This window comes from Garra rufa, chromosome 21, assembly GCF_049309525.1.
Source record: "Garra rufa chromosome 21, GarRuf1.0, whole genome shotgun sequence".
Classification (NCBI taxonomy): domain Eukaryota; kingdom Metazoa; phylum Chordata; class Actinopteri; order Cypriniformes; family Cyprinidae; genus Garra; species Garra rufa.
Window position 1 is genome coordinate 25,871,431 of NC_133381.1, and position 26,438 is coordinate 25,897,868.

Consider the following 26,438-nt stretch of genomic DNA (forward strand, 5'->3'; position numbering starts at 1 on the left):
TTTTTTTTTCAGGATTCTTTGATAAATAAAAAGTTAAAAAGAACAGCATTTATTCTTTCTGTGAAAGAAATTAATACTTTTATTCAGCAAGGTTGTGTTAAATTGATAAAAACTGATAGTGAAGATGTATATTTTTAGAAAGGATTTCTTTTTTGAATAAATGCTTTTCTTTTTAACTTTTTATTCATCAAAGAATCCTGAAAAAAGTATCACAGGTTCCAAAAAAAAAATGTTGCCAACAAAGATAATTCTAATAATAAATCAGCATATTAGAATGAATTCTGAAGCATAATGTTACACTTAAGACTGGAGTAATGGCTGATGAAAATTCAGCTTTGCATCACAGGAATAAATTATATTTTAAAGTAAATTAAAATAGAAATCATTAATTTATATGTGTAATAACATTTCACTATATTACAGTTTTTTTCAGTATTTTTTAGCAAACAAATGCAGATCTGAAGAGCATAAGAGATTACTTAAAAAAACAGTACAATTCTTACTGATCCCTAACTTTTGAATGGCAGTGTATTGATTCAAGCTGTTGATGCTTACAGATTAAATAGGCCTAGTTAACTTAGCGAACCCTTATCTGTAAGTATGCCTACTGTTTTCTCACCAATATGTTTTTACACGTGAATTTGAAAAGCTATTGAAAGCTGCTTTGTAACGTTATCCTGTATAATTTTGTTAGTATTTACAATAGTAACCAATTTGTATTTTGGCGGGAAGTATAATTACGATGATAAATACAACTTTGCTTCTATTGTGATAGCTAAAACTAGCTACTATTGATAAGACGACACTATAGTGTCTTAAAGACTTATAAAAACCAGATTTCATCCTGATAGCGCTTTTCTAAATTAATTACAATCGTTTATCATCATTAACGTTCACGCGCAGGTTAAAAAACGGTGGCTTTACAATAGCGCCATCTCCTGGTGAGACAGGAAACGTTGCACAGAGTGTCTAGTTGCAAACAAATAAAATAAAATGTGCTCAAAACTCAAATATGTGTGACCCTGGACCACAAAACGAGTCTTAAGTAGCACGGGTATATTTGTAGCAATAGCCAAAAACACATTGTATGGGTCAAAATGATTTCAAAAAGATTATGCTCCGTCAAGATATTTTGTAAATTTCCTGCCGTAAATATATTAAAAAATATTTTTATTAGTAATACGCATTGCTAAGAACTTCATTTGGACAACTTCAAAGGCGATTTTCTCAATATTTTTTTATTTATAGTTGTATCTCGGCCAAACAGTGTCATATCCTAACAAATCATACATAAATGGAAAGCTTATTTATTTCAGCTTTCAGATGATATTCAGCTTTCAATTTTTAAAAAAAAATTACCTATATGACTGGTTTTGTGGTCGCATATTATCAAAATTATTACCGTAATGTTTTGTTGTACATTACTTTAGCAATATATATATATATATATATATATATATATATATATATATATATATATATATATATATATATATATATATGACAGATTCCCTGTTTGAAAACAGCGGTTACAAGACAAGCCAGGTTCTTAATACACAAGTGATATAATTTTAAAACGTTTTTTAAAAGCTTGTTTGCTTGCTATGTTACATTTTGTGAAATATGACACTGCATAGCACAGCATAGAAATTATTACAGGCTGTTGCTGAAGTATAAAAAATAATTTCTAACATTCAAGACCTGTCCGACCTCACCACGAAGCCCCACCCATGAGTCTCAGTTGTCCTCCAATTAGAACGTGCCTTCTTTTTCATTTCATCCAATCGGAACTCCATTTGCTGCGCGGACGTCTAGTGCGCACACCTCTGATTGGTCGAGCGGCGTTGTGGTGTGACGCTAGGGTTTACGCCGACGTTGGGGGCGGAGAAGGAGGGGCGACTCTAATGGCGCATCGCAGTCCGACCGATCCAGCTCTCCACAAATAAACAACAGTAGTACTTCACGATCTGGCCTAATTTGTGCTTTTTCCAGTTGCACCGCGCTGCGGCAGCGCTTTGCGCTTTTGCTCATTGAGCAGATCGCCTGGGCTTCCTTTTAGCGGCTGCTCGGAGCACAGAGGCCCAGAGGAAAGACGGCGGATCGGTGAGTGTGCAAACATGTAACCATCTGTTAAATGAACAATGTTTCTGCTCGTAATGCTAGTCTTTAAAGAGATAGTACACTTCAAATATCACATTGTGTCATTATTTACTCACCCCTGTGTTGCTTTAAACCTGTGTGAGTTTGTTTCGTTCGTGGAACACAAAAGGAGATGTTAGGCAGAATGTTAGGGTCTGACAGTCTCAGTCACCATTCACTCCCAGTGTATCTTTTTCATACAATGAAGGTGAATGGTGACTGATGTGTCATTGAGGTGTCAGTCTGTTTGAAGTCTTCTTATGTGCTCTTCTGAAGAAAGTCTTTAAAGTTTGAAACAACATAGGGTGAGTAAATATTGAGAATGTTTAAATATTTCGTGAATTATCCGTATAATGGTTTCAGAGAACTTGTTGTTGAATAAAGAAGTTTTCATTGAACTTTTAAACCGTCTTTAGGCTTTTTACTATGGTAACCCTGTAAAGCCTAATGAAATTATAGTCAGAAATACAAAAACATCAAAATCAAACGTTTGCTTATGTGTATTGTGTTTTGTATAATATTGGGTGCATCAAGCTTTTATTGACCATATAGTATCATATAGTGAGAATGTGGAGCTCATACACTATAGAGACCCAAACTCAGCAAAAATATGCAATTTGGGGCATATTATATGGAGAAAGAGTGAATTCTGATAAAGTATAATGTAAATCAATGGGAGTTTTATAAGAGTATAACAGAGTACTTACATAAAATGCATATAAATATCAATTGTCACACTGTCTCTCCTAATAATATGTGACCCTGGACAACAAAACCTGTCATCTTTATACATCTGAAAGCTGAATAAATAAGTTTTTCTGTGATGTATGGTTTGTTAGGATTGGACAATATTTGACTGAGATATAACTATTTGAAAATCATGAATCTGAAGTTGTCCAAATGAAATTCTTATCAATGCATATTACTAATCAAAAATTATGTTTTTATATATTTACCGTAAGAAATGTACACAATGTCTTTACGGAACACAAGCTTTATTAATGATTTTTGGCATAAAGAAAAATCGATAATTTTGACCCATACAATGTATTTTTGGCTATTGCTACAAATATACCCGTCCTACTTATGACTGGTTTTGTGGTCCGGGGTCACGTATGTCTTAGTAAGATGATTTAATTTCTTAGTTTTATGATCAAAAATAAACATTCCTCAAAAGCCTGCTGTATCATTGTATTGATTCTTACGTTTAAACATGATTTTGTACAAATAATATAAAAGTTATTATTACATTTACTTCATAAAAACCAATAAATGTTTTACAGCACATGTATCACAACTTGAAAACACTTTATTATATTAAAAGGGCTTTACATCATAAAGCTGAAGGCATGTGGTAGATTGTGTATAAGTTTTGTTCATGTTGATAATTTAGAGGACTTATGTATCAAATATTATACAATGGGCTTTATTGGGGCTGAACTGAATGTGTTATTGCATATATGTAACCCCGAACCACAAAACTAGTCATAAGGGTTTGTTTTTTTTTAAATTGAGATTTATACATCATCTGAAAGCTGAATAAAAGCTTTCTATTGATTTACGGTTTGTTACGATAGGACAACATTTGTTCGAGATACAACAGTTTGAAACTGCATCTGAGGGTGCAAAAAAATCAGAATATTGAGAAAATCGATAAGATATATTTACGGTAGGAAATGTACAAAATATCTTCACGGAACCTGAGCTTTACTTAATATCCTAATGATTTTTGGCATAGAAGAAAACCCATACAATGTATTTTTGGCTATTGCTACGATTATACCCGTGCTACTTAATATGTCTGTTTCAAATGTAGCATTTAAAACAAGATATGATGCTCAAATGATCTGTTTGCTCCTACATGCTGAGATAATGACCTTTTATTCTTTCATCTCCTCTGTTTCCCCATAGAGAATATGTAACAAACGTCAACATGACGTCCAGATTTAGTAAAACATACACGCGGAAGGGAGGAGAGGCCAGCTCGAAGTTTGACGAGGTGTTTTCAAATAAGAAAGCCACGCTTAGCACCAAATGGGGAGAGACCACCTATAAGGCACAGTTGGGGGTCAAACGGCCCTCGTTCAAGCCAGAAGTTCCTGAGCTGAGTAAACGACCCCGCTTTGATGATGACGACAGCTCGGAGGATCCGTTTGGCTTTGATAGCGACGACGAATCCAAAACGGTCACAACGAGAGGTGCTCCACAATCCGAGACGGGCTCAGAAGCAGCAGGATCCGGGAATGAGCTGTTGAAGACCCAGACGGAAAAGCCCAGTCAGGGCACAGCGGTGACTGCTGTGGGTGCTTCCACTTTGGGAAGCAACCTGAACATCAGCACCGGGGTGGTCGGTATGAATATCCCAGGTAGGAAATTAAACAATTAGAGGAGTTTGATTTTGTGGAGCACATTATTCATGCAGAAACGCTTATGAGTTAATTAGCTAAGACGGATCTTACAGGGATAAATGAAAACTCTGTCATTATTTACTCACCCTCATGTTGTTCCAAACCTGAGTGACTTTTATAGTCACTGCGTTCCATTCTTAAGGGCTCATTTATCTATTAAAAAAGCAAAGTATCCATCAATTATACTTTGAAACTTTAAAATTTATTGAATAGATCACACTCTTGTTCACAAATCAGACATTGCTGCTTCTCTCATAAATCCTTCATGGACAAATCAACGAATGATTTGAAGACTTTTGAAACACAAATGAAGATATTTTTAATATTCTGTCATCATTTTTGTCCATTATGGCTTTGTAGTTTCTTTAAACGCACAGACAGTCAATATTACGCAAGAAATGAAATCATGACATTATTGTGTCTGTGCCATTGTTTAAATGAGCCCAAGCACTTGGCTTTGGAGTAATTTAGGGTGCTTTATTGGTCTTATTACAGGTTACTGAACATGACCTGGTTTACTGTAGTCAGAGCCATATTATGATATCTGAGTCATTGTGATGACCTCACACCATTATGCTATGGTGGGGTGAAGTCACTGTGTCTTTCTGCAGCAGGATATACTGGTTTTATTCCATGCTGAGAATAGCAGTAGCTCTGCTGAAGTCGAGGTGCTCGTGTAAGCACACTAGCATGGACTCTGGGGCTCAGCAGGATATTTTCAGCCCTATGCTGTTCTACACTTTCCCTCGGCTCTTTAGCAAGGCTAATTACAACCATTAGAGGAGCAGTGAAACAAGGACTCAGGTTGTGATATGATTCTCTAAGGATCATAAAACTTCTAATAGTAATAATTATATCTACATCCGACTGTGGGAACCTTTATTATGGGGTTTGAAGGAAATGTATTCACGCTTTTGTCGATCCAAACCTGTATGACTTTATTTTTCTGTGGAGCACAAAAAGAAGATATTTTGAGGATTGTGAGGGGTGCTCTTTTCAGTGCAGTTGAAGTGAATGGGGACTGTAGCTTTCCAGCTTCTAGAAAGATGCAAAAGCACTATAAAATAGTGTGCTATATCCCAAGTCTTCTAAAGTCATTGTTTACTGAAGATTTTTGTTATTTTTTATTTTTTGCCCTTGACAGATTCATGAGAGAGGTAGTGATGTCTGATTTGTAAAAAAAAAAAAATTCTTTTAAGTCCTATCTTGTCAAATAATTGTTTGCGTCAGTTCACAAAACCACTGAATTATTCATTCACAATCCAGTTCTCAATGTGTTAAAGTTAGTTATGGGTTTGGAACGATGTGAGGGTGAAAAAATGGTGCCAGAATTTCAATAAAAAAATTTTTAATATAAAATATTATATATATATTTATTTTAATTGAAATTCGGGCATCATTTATTCACCCTCACATCATTCCAAACCAATATGAGAAAGAGAGAGATTTATTTTTTTAAATTATTTATCTAAAAGATTTCAGATAAATGCTGTTCTTTTGAAACTTTCTATTCATCAAAAAAACCTGGAAAATTCTACTCAGCTGTTAACATAATAATAATAATAATAATAATAATTGTGAGTAATGAAGCTAAAAATTCAGCTTTGAAATCACAGGAATAAATTACATTTTAAATTTGAACAATATTATTTTAATTTATTTTATAATTTTGTAGTATATATTTAAACTACTATTTTATATAATGTTTTTGGTCAATTTTATTAAATGTATTTTTTATTGCTGTTGTTTATATGTATCAAAAGTGATGATAAAGACATTTATAATGTTCCAAAAGATTTCTGTTTCAGATAAATGCTGTTCTGCTGAACTTTCTATTCATCAAAGAAATCTGAAAAAATTCTACTCAGCATTTTTCAACATGATAATAGTAATATTAATAATTGTTTTTTTGAGCAGCAAATCAGAATATTAGAATGATTTCTGAAGGATCATGTGACTGGAGTAAAAATGCTAAAAATTCATCTTTAAAATCACATGAGTAAATTGCATTTTAAAATATATTTAAATAGAAAACAGTTATTTAAAATAATAAAAACATATTTACAATTTTACTGTTTTTGCTGTACTTCTGATCAAATAAATGCAGGCTTGGTGAGCAGAAAAAAACATAAATAGCATACTGTATATCTTACTTTTTAAAAAAACTTTTGACTGGTCTCTTGTATAATTTTTTGATGATACAATTTTATATGATATGTCTTTTTTATATTGCTATAGTGGTAATACTTTACAATAAGTTTCATTAGTTTAGTTAACTACTTTAGTAACAAACTAAGAATGATTAATACTTCCACAGCATTTATAAATCTTAATGTTAATTTCAACATTAATTATATCATTGTTGTCATGCTTGTTAATGCACTGTGAATTATTAATTTTTGTTAGTATTTTTAACTAATGTTAACAAAGATTAATAAATACTGTTATAAATGTATTATTCATGTTTGTTAATACATTAACCGACATTAACTAATGAAACCTTATTGTAAAGTGTTACCATTATAGTTTATATTCAGACAAGACTATTAAATAATAAAGTTGCGTTTGATGTTTAGCTACAACTCCAGCCTCATCACATGTCACTGGCACTGTAGGAGCCTGGAGCCAATCCAGCATCACCGTAAGCAGACCAGTCTCCCAGATCTCCAGCGTAAAAACCCACAGTAGAAACATCTCCGAAACTTGGGACCCATTTGGGGAGGACTCTCCTCCAGGAGCAGGCGAGGGGAGTTCTACCCAGGCTGGGAACACTTCTGATGGGCTCAAGAGCTCTGAACAATGCCCTGCTGAACCTGAACCTCCAGCGGTACCTGTTGACTTTGAGCAGCTTCCTCTTCTTAAACCATCTAATGACAGAGTGTACCGACGACCACGGAATAAAGGGACGGATAGTTCTGGAGCCGGTGACGTGCCAGTTCCTGTTGTGAGCTCGACACCGGCCTCTGTGCTGGTGAAGAGCAGTGCTGCAGGGGTTGCTGGGAGTTCTGAAGTCAAGCCTGCAGGACGGGGCAGAGTGCGGGACTACACTGTTCTTCACCCGTCCTGTGTATCCGTGTGTAATGTGACCATCCAGGACTCAATAGAAAGGACCGTGGATGATTTTGTCAGCCCGGTACAATCGGACATGGGAGAGGCGGGAACCTTCAGGAGGAAAACAGACACGCAAGCTTCCAAGCCTACCAGGTACAGTATAAACATACTCTCTTGATTTACCAAACCAGGTGTTGTTTTCTTTTTTTAAATTAATTTTTAATTTGCTTGATTAGGTTTTTATTTTAAGCAGGTGATATCAGTGGTTATTTATTTTTTAAAACTCAACATGGACTATTGTCTGTAAATATTATGATGAAAAATACTATTTAAATCATGAGTCCTGCATGTTCTCTGTGTGAATGAATGGCACAGACGTGAGGTTTTGTTTAGGCTACCACACATACTTCAGTGTATGTGACACAGTGTTTTCAGCCTTTGCTGCCTCAATATATGAGTACATGAGCACATAAACATAACCTCTAGAACAGCTCTGAGAGTCACTTCATGAGCATTTTACCATTTCTTTCGAGAAAAACTGTCGTCATATATACAAACAGAAACTTTCAGGTCTTCACTGCAACCCATCAAAATAAAAGTTTGGTTTAACTCGAAAAAACTGTGAAATATACAGTTGAAGTCAAAAAAGGTACCAAAGTTTACCAAAATAAGAGGGATCATATCATACAAAATGCATATTATATATTTTTTATTTAGCGCTGACCTGAATAAGACATTTCACATTTGAAGATATTTGAATGAGAATTTGAAGATCAGGGTAAATTTAACATATTTTGTCTTCTGGGAAACATGTATCTTCTGTAGCTTCTAAAGGGCAGTACTAAATGAAAAGAAAAATATATTTTGGCAGAACAAGAAAAATGTACACACCTTTTATACTGTTCAAAAGTTTAAACCCCTGGCTCTTAATGCATTGTGTTTCCTTCTGAAGCATCAGTGAGTGTTTGAACCTTCTTTAGTAGTTGAATATGAGTCCCTCAGATGGTCTCGGTGTGAAAAGCTGGATCTCAAAATCATACATTGTCATTGTTGGAAAGGGTTCAAATACAGAAAAATGTGAGAATGTGTGGCACTTGAAGGATTTTTCTGAACATCAGCAGGCAGTTTATCTGTTCAAGACAAACAAGGAACTCATGAACAACTATTACAACAAAACAAAACCAAAAACAAAAAAAAACAGCTTTGGATCATTCAGGTAACAACACAGTATTAAGAATTAAGTGTATGTAAACTTTTGAACGGGGTCATTTTTATAAACTCAACTATTTTTTCTTGTGGACTATATGTAAACGTCTTTTATGTGAAATATCTTCTTCAGGTCAGTGCTAAATAAAAAATAACATGCGTTTTGTATAATCATTTTGCAGATTCTGCAAGGTCTTTGTAAACTTTTGACTTCAGCTTATTTAATGTAATGATAGTACTACTACTACTAATAACATTATAATTAAAGCATTTTTTTTTAAATGAATATTTACCAGAAAAAATATTTTAAGATATTTATTCAAAACAAAAAATAAATAAAATGAGGATCATTTAAAAAAAATTAAATCTGTTAACTAGAGATGCTTTTGATTATTAAAATTTAATGAAACCATTCAAATGGAATCCAGAAAAGTACTGGAAAACAGAATTTGAGAAAAATAAAAGTGAATTTGATAGAAAAGTTAAATGTATTTCATAGGGCCTTAATAATGTAATTTTTGTTCAGCTTGAAATAAATTGCTTGTAAATTGTGTATGTTTCATTAATTAGTATGCTTTTTAAATAAAATATTTGTTTAATTTAACCAATAAAACAGTCAAGTTGTGCTCATAACTGTTAGCTCAGTTAGAAATGAATTAATGTGATTTATGTTCTCGTGACACAGAAAACTGCAGCACACAGAGGACAAGCATTTTGTCATCTGGATTTCTTCTTTCATACTCTCTTCATATTTATTTTTTAAGGTTCAGACCCACTCAGAGTAAAAGTAAAAAGGAGACAAAACTGGAGTTTTTCGGCTTTGAGGAGAATGAGGCTCAGGGCGCAGATGGAGACGCCACTGCATCTGGCAGCACCAGCTATAAGATCAAATACTTTGGTTTTGACGATCTGAGTGAGAGTGATAGTGAGGATGACGACGACTCAGCAGCTAAAGAAAAGAAGAAGAATAAGAAAGCGTTGACGGAAGCTTTGGCAACCAGCGTGGGCAGTCCCCAGATCAACGACTCGCAGGATAGCCAACAGAGTCAAAGCAGCCTAAGTACAGGTACTCATAAGCCCGCGTCCTCACTATCATTTCCTTAGAGCATGTCATGATGTGTCTCTCTCTTTTTTTGTTTAATCTGCTGTCAGATTCTCAGGAGTCGCTGGATGAGACGGGAGCTACAGGCTCACAGAAGGAACGACATGGAAAGCAAACCGGCAAGTCGAAGGATATCGGACGCAAGATCTTCAGTGGGCCAAAAAAAGTAAAAAGGGTAAAAGAGCAACTTTATTTAAAAGTTACATTTTCATTTTTAACATTACAAAATTGTCTTTTGTGTTTAATGCAGTCTCCTGCTAAAGCCGTATATAATGCTCGTCACTGGAATCAACCCGAGCCCGAGGAAGTGCCTCATTCTGCTTCCTCTCATACTGTGGCTGCACCTGTAAGCAAGGTACTCCATTCATGACCTCTAAACTTCATACATTTCTTCTATCTTTGCACACCATAAGGTTGTTGTTGTTGTGTTTCTTTCAGAAGGCCAGTGTGTCGAGCAGCAGCAGTGGCAGCAGCAGCAGCAGCAGCAGCAGCAGCAACAGCAAAGACACAAACTCCCATAAAGATGATGGCGTGTTTAAAGCCCCGCCCCCTCCTCCTAAAGTCATTAAGTCTGTCACTATCCCCACTGAGCCATACCAAGACATCGTCACTGCACTAAAATGCAGGAAGGAGCACAAAGAGGTGAGCACTGCACTTTGGGAAGTAATGCACATTAATCTTTTTGAAATGTGTCCACTTAAACCAGTGTAATTTTTAATATTTGTTATGTACTACTATAATAGTAGTAGTTTTAGATTATTAATTGTGTTTGCTTTTGTCATCTTTATTTTAATTTTAGCTTTAATTCTATTTAGCTTTAATATGTTTTTATTTTACTTATAAGTTTTTTAGTACTTCATCATAAACTTATTTTATTTAATTTAGTTTAATTGACATTTTTCATCCAATATTCTTAATCCATTTCCGTCTAATTTTTATTTCAATAAAAAAACTGTATATATACACTGCCGATAAAAAATTTAGGATCAGTAAGACTTGTAATGTTTTTTTTTTTTTTTTTTTTAAAGAAGTCTCTTAGGCTTATCAAGTCTGATTTATTTGATCAAAATACAGAAAAAAACCCCATAATACTGCAAAATGTTATTACAATATAAAATAATGGTTTATTTTGAAACATTAAAATACATAAAAAAAAAAAAAATCCCTGTGATGCAAAGCTGAATTTTCATTAGCCATTACTCCGGTCTTCAGTGTCACATGATCCTTCAGAAATCATTCTAATATGCTGATTTATTATTAGAATCATACTACCAAATATTTTTTTGGAACCTGTGATACTTTTTTCAGGATTCTTTGATTTAAAAAGTTAAAAAGAAGCATTTATTTAAAATATAAATCTAAATAGGTCTTTGCTATCACTTTTTATTAACTTAACACATCCTTGCTGAATAAAAGTAATATTTCTTTCAAAACAAATAAAAAAATAAATATTTACTGACCCCAAACCTTTGAACAGTAGTGTATATTGTTAGAAAAGATGGTAACACTTTAGAATAGGTAACACCTATTAACTATTAACTACGACTTTTCCCTCAATAAATTCCTAATTTGCTGCTCATTAATAGTTAGTAAAGTAGTTATTAGGTTTAGGTATTGGGTAGGATTAGGGATGTAGAATAAGGTCATGTAGAATAAGGCATTAATATGTGCTTAATTAGTACTAATAAATGGTCAATATTCTAGTAATATGCATGCTAATAAGTCGTAGTGAATAGTTAATAGGTGTTACCTATTCTAAAGTGTTACTGAAAAGATTTCTATTTTTAATAAATACTGTCCATTTGAACTTTTTATTTATCAAAGAATCATGAAAAAAAGTATCACAGGTTCCAAAAAAATATTAGGCAAGACAACTGTTTCCAGCGCTGATAATAAGTCAGCATATTAGAGTGATTTCTAAAGGATCATGTGACACTGAATACTGGTGTAATGATGCTGAAAAATTCTGCTTTGATAACAAAAAGAAATTAGATTTTTAATGTATATTAAAATAGAAGAATGTTGTTTTACATTGGAATAATATTTTTTGTAATAATTTTTTTAAATTTAGATAACAATAACAACACTGGCTTGAACAAATGACATGCTCATATTTTAATTTTAATATAACTGTTTCTTTCTTGTCTTGTGTGTGTAGTTGTACACTGTGGTCCAACATGTGAAGCACTTTAATGATGTAGTGGAGTTTGGGGAGAATCAGGAGTTCACTGATGACTTTGAGTATCTAGAGACGGGCTTGAAGAGCACACAACCCCTCAACACACGCTGCCTTAGGTGAGACAAATGCTTATTTAGTATTCTGGGTGATTTGCAACTTTAAGCATATGTATCACAGCTTTGAATTATCACAGATAATGATTTCAACTCAAAAAATGGCTTAGTACAACCCTGAATCTTTCTTTGCAACACACTTTTGGTACTGTAGTATTATTTATATGCAATTTATAGGTGACCTATTATGCCCTTTTTTGACAAGGTGTAAAATTAGTCTTGGATGTTGGGGTGTATATGTGAAGGTTTAGCTTAAAATACACGACAGATGATTTTTTTATAGCATGCTTAAATTGCCACTTTTAGGGTGTGAGCCAAAATGTGCCGTTTTTGTGTTTGGTCCTTTAAATGCAAATGAGCTGGTGCTTCCAGCCCCCTTTTCAGAAAAGGGTGGAGCTTTAAGAGCCAGCAAAAACAAAACAAGGCAATCTTGCATACTAAAAATGTCAGAAACTCTTCAGTAGCAGTGTTTAGCCTTAAATGTTTGAACCGGAATTGGTTTAAAAGTCAGTCATCTGATTGTACTGTGCATAATAAATGCATGTTTATGAATGACGCAGACAGGGAGCACGGCACTCTCATGGTGCCATCGTGTGCTATCACAAACTTGTGATTGTGAGCTCTACAAATTCAAGTGGTTGACTTCTCATTGCTTTCATATGCAATTTTTAACTACCACATTCCTATTTACAATTATTCTGGTAGCATGTGAAGGCAGCATCAGTAAAAACAGGCAGAGACAATGGTATCTTTAGCAACATTAGCCTTATAGAGTGCCAAGAAGTGCTTTCAGAAAGACGATTTGGAAAACAAACGCATGATACTTTGTCTGGAGCTGACTAGGGCTGGGTAAAAAATATTGATTCTCCGATTTTAATCGATCTTCAGTTTAACGCAATGTTATCGATTCTTAATGCGCGTGCTTCACGTAAGAGGATATGAATATTCACCTCTCGTCCTGAAGGTGTCACCATCAGCTGCTTTTTTTGCAGAAAAATCTGGTGATCAAAAATGATTAGGCTATAGTTAAGAACTGTTACTGTCTTTTAACTGTTTACATGGTGTACAATGGATGCACATATTTATGACTTCTTGTTACATTCTTGTGTTCATTTAAAATAAAAGTTGTTTGAAATAAACAACTGTGTGCACCTTTATTATTAATGTAGATGTGCATTTCAGTAATAAACTTAAGTAGGAGAGTTTCAGTTACCAGCATTTATTTCAAAATATGGATCCCATGTCTGCAAAACTAACATTTTAAATGAAATATTGATAGCTAATCGATATCGAATCGAAATCGAATCGAATCGAAACCATAAAAATAAGAATCAAATTGAATCACCGAATTGGTCACAATACCCAGCCCTAGAGCTGACGTTGGTGCACAAAGTGTTGGTATTGATCCCTAAACATATACTTTACAGTTTTTTTTCTGGGATTTTCCTTCGAAACTGAAATTTAATCACTGTGTCCTCGGCGGCTCAGATGGAGGGAGTCTATGGAGACTTCTATGTTCGTTGGTGCATCCCAGAACACAACACTTGTAATGCCTCGTTGGCGCTGAAGCAAATGGGCGGGACTTTTTCCCTACGATGACGTCAGGGAGGAATTGCGTGTTTATCGAGACTTTTTATGATTTATTGGGGTTATAAAAATATGAGTGGGAGTTTTTACCATTATAGGCTGGTTGTTTTCACACACTGCGCCCACACAACTCAAGTATGTTCAAACACCATATAAAAGTGATTTAGGTCCCCTATTATTAGGGTTGTAGCGGTGCACAGAAATTATGTTTTTTTTTTTTTTTTTTTTTTACTCCACTTCCAAAATTACTCACCCCCATGTCATCAAAGATGTTCATGTCTTTCTTTCTTCAGTTGCAAAGAAATTAAGTTTTTTTGAGGAATACATTGCAAGATTATTCTCCATATAGTGGACTTCAATGGTGCTCAACAGATTAAAGGTTGAAAATTTACTTTTAGTGCAGCTTCAAAAGGCTCTACATGATCCCAGCTAAAGAATAAGGGTCTTATCTAGTGAAACGATTGGTTATTATTTAAAAAAAAAAAAAAGTACAATTTATATACTTTTTAACCTTAAAGGTTGTATCAGCGATTTCTAGCCTGAAACATAAAGTGTCAAATTCAGCTGACCTTTCATCACGATCCGCTCGCTGCCTGCCCCATAAATTGTCTGTGAAAAAAACGCGTCTCTCTGGTCAGCCTAGGGTCCGAGATATGCCAAAAAAACAATCGGCACTACCAACCTTTCCACAGATAAACAAACAGTGTTCCAACCAATCAGCGTCAGGGGTTTGGTGTTGTGGACCTTCGCTCCGCCTCCCTCACATCCCTGCACCAGTAGGAAAGTCCACAACACCAAACCCCTGACGCTGTTTGGTTGGAACACTGTTTGTTTATCTGTGGAACAGTTGATAGCACCGATTGTTTTTTTGGCATATCTCGGACCCTAGGCTGACCAGAGAGACGCGGTTTTTTCACAGACACTTTATGTTTTAGGCTAGAAATCGCTGATACAACCTTTAAATACTCTTGTCTAGCTCTGTGATGCACATGCATACTGTGCACTCCAGTTCAATACAGTTAGGGTATGTCGAAAAACTCCCATCTCATTTTCTGCTCCAACTTCAAAATTCCAAAATTAAATTGCATAAAATTATATCTCATCTGATGCTACAAACTATACAATTAAAAAAGAGCCCAAACTAATAAATCCATCTGCTATTTGAAATATAATAATAATAATAATAATAATTAACACTCAGATAAAAATAATAATAATAATTAAAAGCATGTACATGATGCACAAGGCATTTTTTACATTAACTTCTGTATCTAATTATAAATTTAGTGGCTGGCATAACTTGTTTTCATGAGAGATTTACGTTAACATACATTTAAATAATTAGGAGATGATTAACAGGGTAAGTGAACTATAATTAATATATAGCAGTAGTGCTTATATTTAGCAAAATGCTCTTTTGTTGTTGTGGACACTGAATGAATTTCCTGAGGCAGATGGAAAATAAGGCTTTGTTAACATTGTTTACGAGCTGTTTTACTGATGTCTTTTGGCGGTTGAAACACAAATGCATGCATACTGATCCTGAAAGTATTTATTTATATTTTGATTTTTTTTTTTTTATAGTTCCTATAGTTTCTATGTGTTCCTATAGTTAATAATTTTGTTTTTGTCATTTTGTATTAGTTTTATGTTTACTTTTTATTTTTACTTCAGCTTATTTATTTCTAATTTTCATTGACGTTTTTGAGGCAATATTTATATTGCATTTTATTTCAGCTTGATTTTACTTAACCCTTTTTCATAGTTTTGGTTAACAAAACTAACACTTCAAGCTGGAACCCTTATATATCTACTTTGAAAAGCATTTTTACCCACAAAGATATGTTCATAACAAAAACACCTTCATTTTCCTCAATTTTTTGACCTCAGTATAATCAGTCTGGCCACACGCTGTGCCATGCCGAGTTTCCGCATGCACCTGAGGGCCAGAGGGAAGGTGGCCCAGGTCTTCAAGATGCTCAGTGATGCCCAGCAACACCCGGTGAGTGTCTCATCCAGCATCCAACCAACAAACCAACTACATAAACCCCAACAAATCTTTAATTTACCAACAAACCAGCTAATCTGTATAACCAAGCATCATTTCAAACTGTCACAGCTCTATCATTATGAACACAGCTACAATGCTGTGTGGAAAAACAGTTTGTTTACTTCATTAGTATACATTAATTGGAGATGTAATCATCTCCGCCGGCAGACAAGGGAGAAGTACAAACAGACGCTGAGCCGTTACTCTGTGAATCTCGTTTGTTCAGTTTGCACAGATGGAGCGTGAATGTTTGCCTTGACTCTTTCGGCCTGACTTGAATTTATTTGTGTATTGAAGGATGTTCAGTAAAAATAAATTAAATCCAGTTAATGAGTCAAGACAGATGTTTAGAATAAAGCAATAAGTCACCAGAGGCCATGCCTTGCAGTTAAGCAGTGTTTTATAATGCAAAGTGACTTGTTTTTTTAAAGTTTTGTGGCGTTTAGTTCATGTCTGTTATCTAATGAGGCTATTTATATGCTAGTGTGCTTCTAAATGTTGCGAAAAATTATCAGAACATCTTTTTTTCCTCCTCTCTCTCCCGCCGTTCTTCTGGATTTGGCAGAACATGGCTCTTTGCACAGCTTCTCTGATGTACATACTGAGTCGAGACCGACTAAATATGGATCTAGACCGGTCTTGTCTGGAGCTGATGATCAGGCTGTTGGAACTAGAGCAGGATGACTCTGTTGCAGACCAGTTAACAGCTAAAGAGATGTGTCGAGTTAAAGAGAAGATCCGCAAACTCTGCGAAACAGTCCACAACAAACATCTGGACTTAGAAAACATCACAGTGAGTGACTTCCGTTTTTCACACTTTAAATGTCAGAAACGACACAGAAAACCAATGAATGTTTCAAAATAAGCGTTCTTCTATTCACCTTGGCTTTGTTCAGACAGGCAGCAAAAAACTGTCTTTATGTTTAGTTGTTTGTAGACTGAAAAGCAAAGAAAGCATAGGAAATCAAATTTTCCACAAGTTTTCCTTTATAAACCTGGCATATTTTACATTCACTACTTTAAAGCCACTACAAGTTCTTTGGTTTTCCAGCATTTTTGTGCATTTAAACCCTTTCCAACAATGACTGTATGATTTTGAGATCCATCTTTTCACGCTGAGGACAACTGAGGAACTCGTATGCAACTATTTTAGAAGATTCAAATGCTCACTGATGCTTCAGAAAGAAACAATGCATTGAGAGCCAGGGGTGTAAACTTTTGAACAGAGTGAAGATGTGTACGTTTTTCTTATTGTGCTTAAATATCATTAAATATCTGCCCTTCAGAAGCTACAGAAGATACTTACATGTTTCACAATAAGCTAAATTTACCCTGATCTTCACATTCAAAAAGTTTTCACCGCCATGGTTTTTCCTTCTGGAGCATTTCAACCTTCTCTAGTAGTTGCACCCTAGAGTCCCTCAGTTGTCCTCAGTGTGAAAAGATGGATCTCAATTCATAGTTATTGTTGGAAAGGGTTCAGATACATAAAAAATGCTGGAAAAACCAAAGAATTTATGGGACCTGAAGGATTTTTCTTAAGAACAGCAGGTAGTTGAACTGTTCAGGACAAAGAAGAGACTCATAAATCACTAAAAAAAAAAAAAAAAACACTGCTGTGTGTTGTTCTGGTGAGAACACAGTATTAAGAATCAAGGGGATGTAAACTTTTGAACACGGTAATTTTTATAAATTCAACTATTATTTTCTCTTGTGGACTATGTGAAATATCTTATTCAGGTCAGTACCTAATAAACAGCATGCATTTTGTATGATCCCTCTTATTTTGGTAAAATAATTAACATTTCAACTGATTTTACTTTTAAGCACATCTGCTTGAATGCAATTTTCTAAATTGTTTCTTTTTGCATCTCAGACAGGTCACTTAGCCATGGAGACATTACTGTCTCTGACGTCGAAACGAGCCGGAGACTGGTTTAAGGAGGAGCTGCGGTTGCTTGGCGGACTGGACCACATCGTAGATAAAGGTATCCTAATTGAGTGGTCCACCTTATTTTTCAATGCGGAAGTAAGCTGTTTTCTGGTAATGTGTGAGACTTTTGGTTCAAAAGCCACCGTGGGAAAATAACGTAAAGAGTAACAGTGCAGTAAACAAACCACTGTGTTCATAATTAAGATAATACATTAAAATAACAGGGTAAGACACACCATTTTGCAATATAAAACCGCAGAATGAGCTGTTTTATACAGCTAAAAATAGTTGGATGTGGATGGGACCAGAAACCAGACAGATTAAATTTATAAATGGCTGCACCCACACTTATGGGAAAAATAAGGTGGATATCTGTAGTTGATTTGTACAATTATTTTTTTTTTTTAAGAACATTTCTAGAAATATGATTTTTTTTGCCCACAGTGAAAGAATGTGTGGAGAACTTGAATAAAGAAGAAGATAAAGAGAGTCTGGTGGCGTCACTCTGGGGAGCAGAGCGCTGTTTACGAGTTCTGGAGAGTGTAAGTGGACACCCGATGATAATAATTAATAATAAAATGATAATTTAAATTTATTTCCTTTGAAGGAAAACCTGCGATAATTAAATAACCTGCAGTAATTAATAACATGGACTTTATTGAGTGGAGTTTTAAGTGTAATGATTGCTGCAGGCCTCCAGTCCTCTTCTGGTGTTACAGATACTTGCACTGTAGATCTCATTAGTTTTTAGAAATTGCACCGAATAAAATGGATATGGTATAAAATTGAACAAATGCATTTTTTAGCTAATTAAAGGGATAGTTCACCCAAAAATTAAAATTCTGTGATTATTACTCACCCTCATGTTGTCCCAAATCTGTAAGACCTTTGTTCATCTTCGGATTAAGATTATTAAGATAAATTAAGATGTTTTCGATAAAATCAGAGAGCTTTTTGAGCCTGCATAGACAGCAACGCAACTAACACATTTAAGGCCCAGAAAGGTAGTAAGGACATTGTTAAAATAGTCCATGTATCATCAGTGGTTTATCCTTAATTTGATGAAGGTTCATTTCAGCCTTAATTTTATGAGCCATGGTACCATGACGGGTTGCTGTAACGTTTCTTTGTGTATACAGTATGATATGATATTAGTTTTCTCAAATGAAACAGTAAAATAGAGTAGAAATACAGTAGAAATGTAACCACACTTTCAGTTTGCCTTGTGTATTTTTTGTTTATTTTAGTCTCTCTCTCCCTCTCTGTAACATACGTGCCCAGATGCATTCTCTGGTACCGAAATTTGTCATAGATTGATTTATTGTGAATTGGTACTAGGTAGTACCGACGCAATTCGGTACCCAATCCTAGTCCTTACTTCCTTTCAGGGCCTTGAAAGTAATAGTTGCATTGCACTATATGCAGGGTCAGAAAGCTCTCAGATTTCATCAAAAATATCTTAATTTGTGTTCTATAGATGAACAAAGGTCCTACAGGTTTAGAACGACATGAGGGTGATTAAGTAATGAGTAATTAATGACAGAATTTTCATTTTTGGGTGAACTATCCCTTTAACATCTTTAAAAATGCTGACTGCAAGTTAATGTGTTACTTTGACATCCCTTGCGGAAAGTGCATGTTATTTCTGTGTGTAACTAATTTAAAAGAGAATTCTCTATCATATCCAGGTTACAGTCCATAATCCTGAGAACCAGGCTTATCTGATCGCCTACAAGGATTCCCAGCTCATAGTGTCTTCAGCAAGGTGTGTGATGATATAGAAAGTGTAGTCGCAGTGCTGCTTTTGTGTGACAGGACATTTGTCATTCTAAGGTTGTTCTTTGTGTGTGTAGGGCCCTGCAGCATTGTGAGCAGATGATACAGCGTTACAGCCGAGAGGTCTCTTCATCAAGCTCCGCCCTCCCGCAGAGTAGTCATAGCAACGTGGGCAAGGCCGTGGAGGATTGTATGAGAGCCGTTATCGGAGTTCTGCTTAACCTCACACATGATAACGGTGAGAGAATTTATTCAGTGCTGCTCACCAAATACTGCATTAATAAATGCAGAATGAAGCAATATAAAATAACTGAAATTGTATAAATGTTAAGAATGTGAGATGACACTCACATCCTTTCCCTCTCTCATTCTCTTTCTCTGTGACCCCTCAGAGTGGGGCAGCACTAAAACAGGTGAGCAGGACGGCCTCATACAGACAGCACTGGACTGTGTTCTGAAGGTCCCACGGTATTTGCCTCAGGAGCAGAGATTCGACATCCGCGTCCTGGTGAGAATGACTTTATGACATTAATTACACGGCCCTGCATCTTAAAGATGCTGAGTTTAAAACTATCAATACATATAGGACATCATATACAGTTGTATATACAACTATTCAAATTATATATACAGTGGTGGCCAAAATTATTAGAACACTAGTTGTTTCACCAGCTAAAAAATGGTTTCAAGTCAGTTATTTCTCTCTTTTGCTGTAGTGTTTTTTTTTTTGCTTTTAATTGTAATAATCCAGTGAGATTTTTGTTTGCACAAGGAGTCTGACAACAGCCAGTGCTCCACACAAAGATCTGATCCCATCATCATCATCCAGTCTGTCTGGAATGAAATGAAGAAACAGAACAAACTAAGATAGACTAAATCCAAAAGAACTGTGGCAATGTCTCCAAGATGCTTCAAGAGACCTACCTGCATAGCTACTTTTAAAAACTATGCACAAGTGCACCTAGGGCAAAAGCTGCTTTAAACGCAATAGACAGTCACACCAAATGTTGATTTAATTTAGTTCATAGAAGTTAATTGATAAAGATAATCTAGTTATGACATTGTTTTTGACAGCATCCTCATTTTACTGCAATTTTACACAAGTGGCTAACACTTTTAAAAGTACTGTAGCTTTGCAGGTAGGTTTCTTGAAGCATTTTGGAGATGTTGCCACAGTTCTTCTGGATTTAGTCTCAGTTTGTTCTGTTTCTTCATTTAATTCCAGACAGTTTGTATGATGATGAGATCAGATCTCTGTGTGGGGCACTGGCTGTTGTCAGATTACTTGTGCAAACAAAAACCTCACTGGATTATTACAATTAATGGCAAAATGAATGTTTGGAAATGTAAACTGATATTTTCTACTGACACACTACAGCAAAAGATAAAAAAAGCAATAAATGACTTGAAATCATTTTTAGCTGGTGAAAATACTAGTTGTCTAATAATTTTGGCCACCACTGTATTTGTATCATGTGTTTAAGTACTCCTTTTTAATGTCAGAGAAATTTACATTAACCTAAGTTTATAAGTTAGCTTGTAACTCTTGTATTATTCCAACTCAGTTTTTGCCACAAAAACAGTCTTAGAGGCTGACATGGCAATAAAAATAAATTACTACTGCTACTACTACTGTAGCTGTTTGGGTGTAGTAAAATAACCACAGGCGTTGCAGAAAACATCAGATTTGCCTTTTCTTCTGTCACTGGCTATAATTCTGAACACTGAAATCAGGATCACCCTTGAAATAATGTTCAGAATCATTCATACATGTGGAAATTGGCTGAGAATTAATAAATTAATAAAAAACCCAAATATCCTGGCTCAGCGGTAGATAAAAAGTCTTCATGGCAGGTTTTTTTTTTGTGATAAAGGGGTTATACAGGCAGAATTTTTGGAATCGGCAGCCAAAAATTGGTAATATATAAATAAATAAATAAATACCGGATTTCATTCAGAAAATATGATGCAAGGCATTGTTATTAGGACTAGGGCTGTTACAACACCAGTAACATTAGTAATATTCTACAAAATTCTGTAAATAATCACTGTTAATTCCACTTAACATTATTTAATCTCATAATTAATATGAAAGACTTTGTCTTACTTTGTTTAATACTTGTTTCATAGCTTCTTTTAAAGGGATAGTTCTGTCATTACTCACCCCCATGCCGTTTCAAACCTGTATGAACTTCGTTCAGCTATAAAACTCAAATTAAGATATTTTTGATGAAATCCAAGAGCTTTCTGACCCTCTATAAACAGCAATGCAACTACCACGGTCAAGGCATAGAAACATAGTAAGGACATTGGTTAAAACAGTCCATGTGAACTAGAGGTCGACCGATATTGGTTTTTACCGATACCGATAGCTAGGTTGGACCACGCTGGCCGATACCGATTAATTAACCGATAGTTTTTGAAAATGGATATTGAAGGCCAACTAAAATAGTGCTCTACTATTTAAAAAAATGAATACTAAACCATACTTTGTAAATGAATAAAAATATTAATAGTAATTATAAATTGATCATTAAAGTTATTTCATAGTTCATTAATGTTAACAAAATGAACTTCGAAATTTAACAATATATCAGTAAATGTTGAAATTAACACTCTAACAAGGAACAACACTTCTATTCTACAGCTTTCATCAATCTTAGTTGATGTTACAAATGGGCTCATTGTAAAGGGGTGGGAATCTTTAAATTTTAACATTTTTTTATTATATAAGCAGGCTGCTTTTTAAAATAATTACTTATTTAAAATTAGTGTTCTTTAAGTGTCGGCAAGTTTACAGAAATAGTTTTTTTCTTTTTCGTTTGATTATTACTGATGAGATCAGACAGAGGCGGCTTTAACAGGCTGCATTCAAACGAATGCACAGATCTATTTCGATGTATCAGATGTTTTGTCCTGCTCTGAAAACATAACTGACTGTGTGTACATCAGTTTCGTATAAAAGTATTTGAAAATCCAAGTGCATTTAACTGCATCTGCAATCAAGCTTTTTAGGACGGACAAACACAAAGAGCAATTGAAAGTCTGTCAGTGCATCTAAGTACTGCATTATAAACGGCAGAAATGAAGGCACATGTAAAGTCAAAAACTGCGATTGATAGCTCACACTGTCAAACAATACACACTTAGCTCACTGTGGAAATTCTGTGCAATGAAGCCAGCCGCGTTTCTGGCGCGCACGCGTGCCATATGCGGGAAAAACACACGCTCATTGAAGAGAGGATTGCGTCGGAGAATCTATTTTTCACCCACCCTTTAATGAAACCGAACAAAAGTGCAGCGCTGTGTTGCGCGGACAACTTGCAGGTATCACACACACAGGACGCGTTGTTTAGTTCAAGCATAGATCTAAAACAGTTTATTTAATCACCAAACGGGCAAATGTTTACTTCAAGAATGATCAAAAAAGCGGCAAAGGTTAGTTTAAGCATGAAACGGAAAGAGAAAGTGCGATCTATATTCAGAAACAATTTCTTTTCTGTTTTACATTTGTTAAAATATTATTTGTTTTTGTTTTGTTTTGTTTCAGTTTAATATGTTAATTACGAAAGAAGTTTGTGTAATTTGTAAATGTCATAAAGGACGTGGTATGAATTGGACGGCAATACGCCAGGAGAATTGGAGAGGGTCAGACACAATTTTTGACAACTTCGTACGTTTTTATTTGTGGAAAATCCCTTCTTTAACGAATTTCGTTTTGTATTATTTTTATCTTCATTTTTAATAGATATTTTTGTTGATCAGTTATTAAAATCAAATAGGAACAGGAAAATGGCATTGTGAAATAAAGCGCGTAACAAGATGCAAACTCACCATGCTTTAACGGCCTGAAGAAAAGGCTAAAACATAAATTATAGCTCTGTATTAAGCATACAGACTTAATTAGAGCTACAGAAATACAAATAGTTTGCTTAAATGCACAATACTCAATTTTCCAGCACAGGGTCAAGTCTTTATGAACGATGTAGGAAAGATGTGTAATGTAAAACTATGGCGCGCTGTGACTGATTTTGTCGGCTGAATGAACACAGTTTGCTTTCTCATGTCTTTACACCTGCAACTTGCTGGCTAAGAATATGAACAGCTGGATATAAATCAATACAAATATATGGTAACAATCCTGGCATTAAACATTGGTCTAGGGCTTAATCTCTCATACTCCATGACAGCAGAGCGTGAGCCGCTTCAGCAAAGAACGCAACCCGGAAAAACTATCGGCAAGGATTTTTGCCGATAACCGATAGTTCGGCCAATCAACTATCGGTGCCGATTAATCGGCAAAACCGATACATCGGTCGACCTCTAATGTGAACATGAATAAAGGTCTTACAGTTTTGGAACGACATGAGGGTGAGTAATTAATGACAGAATTTTCATTTTTGGGTGAACTATCCTTTAAATACTACATGAAAGCTAGTATTACTCGTAACATGCATGTTTCCTACATGTGGGTCTCGCATGTTACGTCCATCAGCCTCCAAAAAAGGATGTGGGGGGAGCATGCCTGGGTACATGCGGCTTGGCCGCTCGGCTGTATTTACTTCGCTTGAAAACAGATGCTGTTAATTGTGTTAGTACTTTATGTTAAACAGCAAATGCTAATCATAGAAATTAACATGTTATTTTCCCCAGCCCTATTATAAGTTATGAGTAAGAAGATATGAGTAAATTTAATTAAAACAGTGGGATGTAGTCTTTAGTTATTTTTCAATTAAGTAAACATTGCTTCAAGTACTAAGGGAACTATTCAATTTAACAGGGTTTAATATAACGTTAACGTAAATTGAAAATCTTGTTAAAGAAAAAACAAATGTCAAGTAATGAAATGAAAACAATAGAACAAAAATTCAGATGAATGTGCTTGAGGTTTTTCAGGTTTTCAGTCTGAAGTTTTCATCTAGACTTTGAAAAAAATAATTTGACATTTTCTTTTTCTCTTGTCGATGTTCACTTAAGACAACTGTCAGAGTTTGTACTCTGTACTACTGACTGGTTCTGTTATTTTGTTTAGGATTGACTTAGTGTTTTGACATCAGGACGTGTGCTGTGACATGTGTTTGTGACAGTGTTTTATCTCTGCACAGGGTCTGGGTCTGCTGATAAATCTGGTGGAGTACAGTGCCAGAAATAGACACTATCTGGTGGAGATGGAGTTGGACTTGAGCTACCTGATGGAAGCGGAGGTAGACGTGAAGAAGGAGAATGACGTGAAGACAGAAGGAGAGGAGGAGAGTAAGACGAACGAACAAAAAGAAGTTAAAACAGAGGGCGAGAAGGGACCCACGACAGCAAAGTCGCCAAACGCGCTGGCTGCTCTGGTTCAGGTAACTGTAGTCTCCACGTTTGGTCTGTATGATGGTTTTATACGACCCTGCAAGTGTTACCCTAGATATTACCCAACTAAACCAAGCATTTCTGTTTGCCTTTGTAGCTCTTTCTTGAACGGGAACGAGCAGCGGTGCTAGCTGAGGCACAGACCGATGACCTCATAAGTGAGGCACCCAAATCTCAGGCAGACCAGAGTGGAGAATGGAAGGAAACGTCTGGAGAGATCCAGTGGGTCGCCTCTGAAACCAACGATACGAATGACAAGAAGGAGGAGGAGGAAGAGGAGCTTGACCTCAATAAAGGTATGAATTACTTGTTTTGACTTGCTTGGATTTGACTTACGACTGTTTTGCATAAGGGCGAAATATCTCCCCATGCAAATTTTGCATTAGGTTCAAGTTTCTCATTCAAAAAAAAAAAACAGACTGCTTTGTTTGAAAGTGACTTTTGTGTGAGCTGTGCTTTGCACTCACTACACTGTTTACTAAGGATGTAACGGTATTATCAATCGTGGTATTGTGATAGCAAAACTGTTTAGATATTATGGTGGTCACATGACGATATAAAACTATAGATCTTCTGGACAAAAAAAGAGTTTTAAATTTTTTTTAAACTTATTATTTTAACGTAAAAGGTCTTTAAAGTTGTGTTTTGGACCATTATGCTTTGGCACAGTATCTGTCAAGCAAACTAAAACCAAAAGCACAATATGGTTTAATCCCTTCATCAAGTCTGTTTTCACTGCATGTTTTATAGAGAAGCGAGCAATTTGTTCAGGCGATCAGTTCGCGATCTGGTGTTTTCCGTGCCTCAGAACGGCTCAGTTCACAGTGAATGCAGTGAATTTGGGAATGCACGGCCACCAGTTATGCTTTGTTTTCGCTGCAGATGATTACAGCATTTCACTAGATTTGTAGTAAGACACTTTTTGTAAGGCTGTTTTCGCTGAAGCTGGAGTTTCCATCAAATTAAAAGCTCCACTGCTGTTTCTGCCAAAATAAAAGCAAAATGAAATGCAGTATGAATTTAAATGGTTAACGTTACTGCAGTCCAAATTTAAAATATCTCTTTCAAGTGTAGAAATTAGGAAAAAAGTATTGTAATTTCCCTACTGTAGTGTAAAGCAAAAATAATATACATATGAAATTTTATTATTTTACAGTACAATTTTTTTTCAATATATGGCTATTACTGTCATAGGAATAACAATATAACGTTGTTGTTATTATATTTTGATTTGTTTGGCTTCCTAAAACACCAGTGTGATTGTAATTTTGACTGAGAACAGAGGGTTGAGTCCCCTTTAAAGTTCAGGTACAAGTCAGTTCATTTACTTAAAATTTTCTTACAATTTTTTTTTTATTTTTTTTTTTTACAATCACTAGGACACATTTCTCAATACTAAAGTCACTCTTTCAAAACTCTTCACACAGTTCTCCAATCCATCTTTTAACTTAACACAGCAGTTCGTTTCACATTAAAAATGCACTAAAACTACCAAAACACTTCATTAATGCCTCAAATCAGCTCATTCTTTTTTTTTTG

At 35.2% G+C, this 26,438-nt stretch overlaps 1 protein-coding gene across 1 annotated transcript in view; it reads left to right on the forward strand.

The window, feature by feature from the left end:
- The first annotated feature begins 1,900 nt into the window (after positions 1 to 1,900).
- Positions 1,901 to 26,438, forward strand: part of wapla (WAPL cohesin release factor a) — a 35,221-nt gene continuing 10,683 nt past the window's right edge. The window contains exons 1-17 of the mRNA XM_073827047.1: positions 1,901 to 2,103; positions 4,051 to 4,505; positions 7,124 to 7,751; positions 9,569 to 9,870; positions 9,957 to 10,072; positions 10,157 to 10,261; positions 10,345 to 10,548; positions 12,065 to 12,201; positions 15,676 to 15,787; positions 16,401 to 16,628; positions 17,712 to 17,823; positions 18,213 to 18,310; positions 19,457 to 19,533; positions 19,622 to 19,782; positions 19,937 to 20,052; positions 24,650 to 24,889; positions 24,997 to 25,195. Coding sequence (XP_073683148.1) covers positions 4,073 to 4,505; positions 7,124 to 7,751; positions 9,569 to 9,870; positions 9,957 to 10,072; positions 10,157 to 10,261; positions 10,345 to 10,548; positions 12,065 to 12,201; positions 15,676 to 15,787; positions 16,401 to 16,628; positions 17,712 to 17,823; positions 18,213 to 18,310; positions 19,457 to 19,533; positions 19,622 to 19,782; positions 19,937 to 20,052; positions 24,650 to 24,889; positions 24,997 to 25,195 — 3,268 coding nt within the window. The 5' untranslated portion in view covers positions 1,901 to 2,103; positions 4,051 to 4,072. The remainder of the gene's footprint in view (positions 2,104 to 4,050; positions 4,506 to 7,123; positions 7,752 to 9,568; positions 9,871 to 9,956; positions 10,073 to 10,156; positions 10,262 to 10,344; positions 10,549 to 12,064; positions 12,202 to 15,675; positions 15,788 to 16,400; positions 16,629 to 17,711; positions 17,824 to 18,212; positions 18,311 to 19,456; positions 19,534 to 19,621; positions 19,783 to 19,936; positions 20,053 to 24,649; positions 24,890 to 24,996; positions 25,196 to 26,438) is intronic.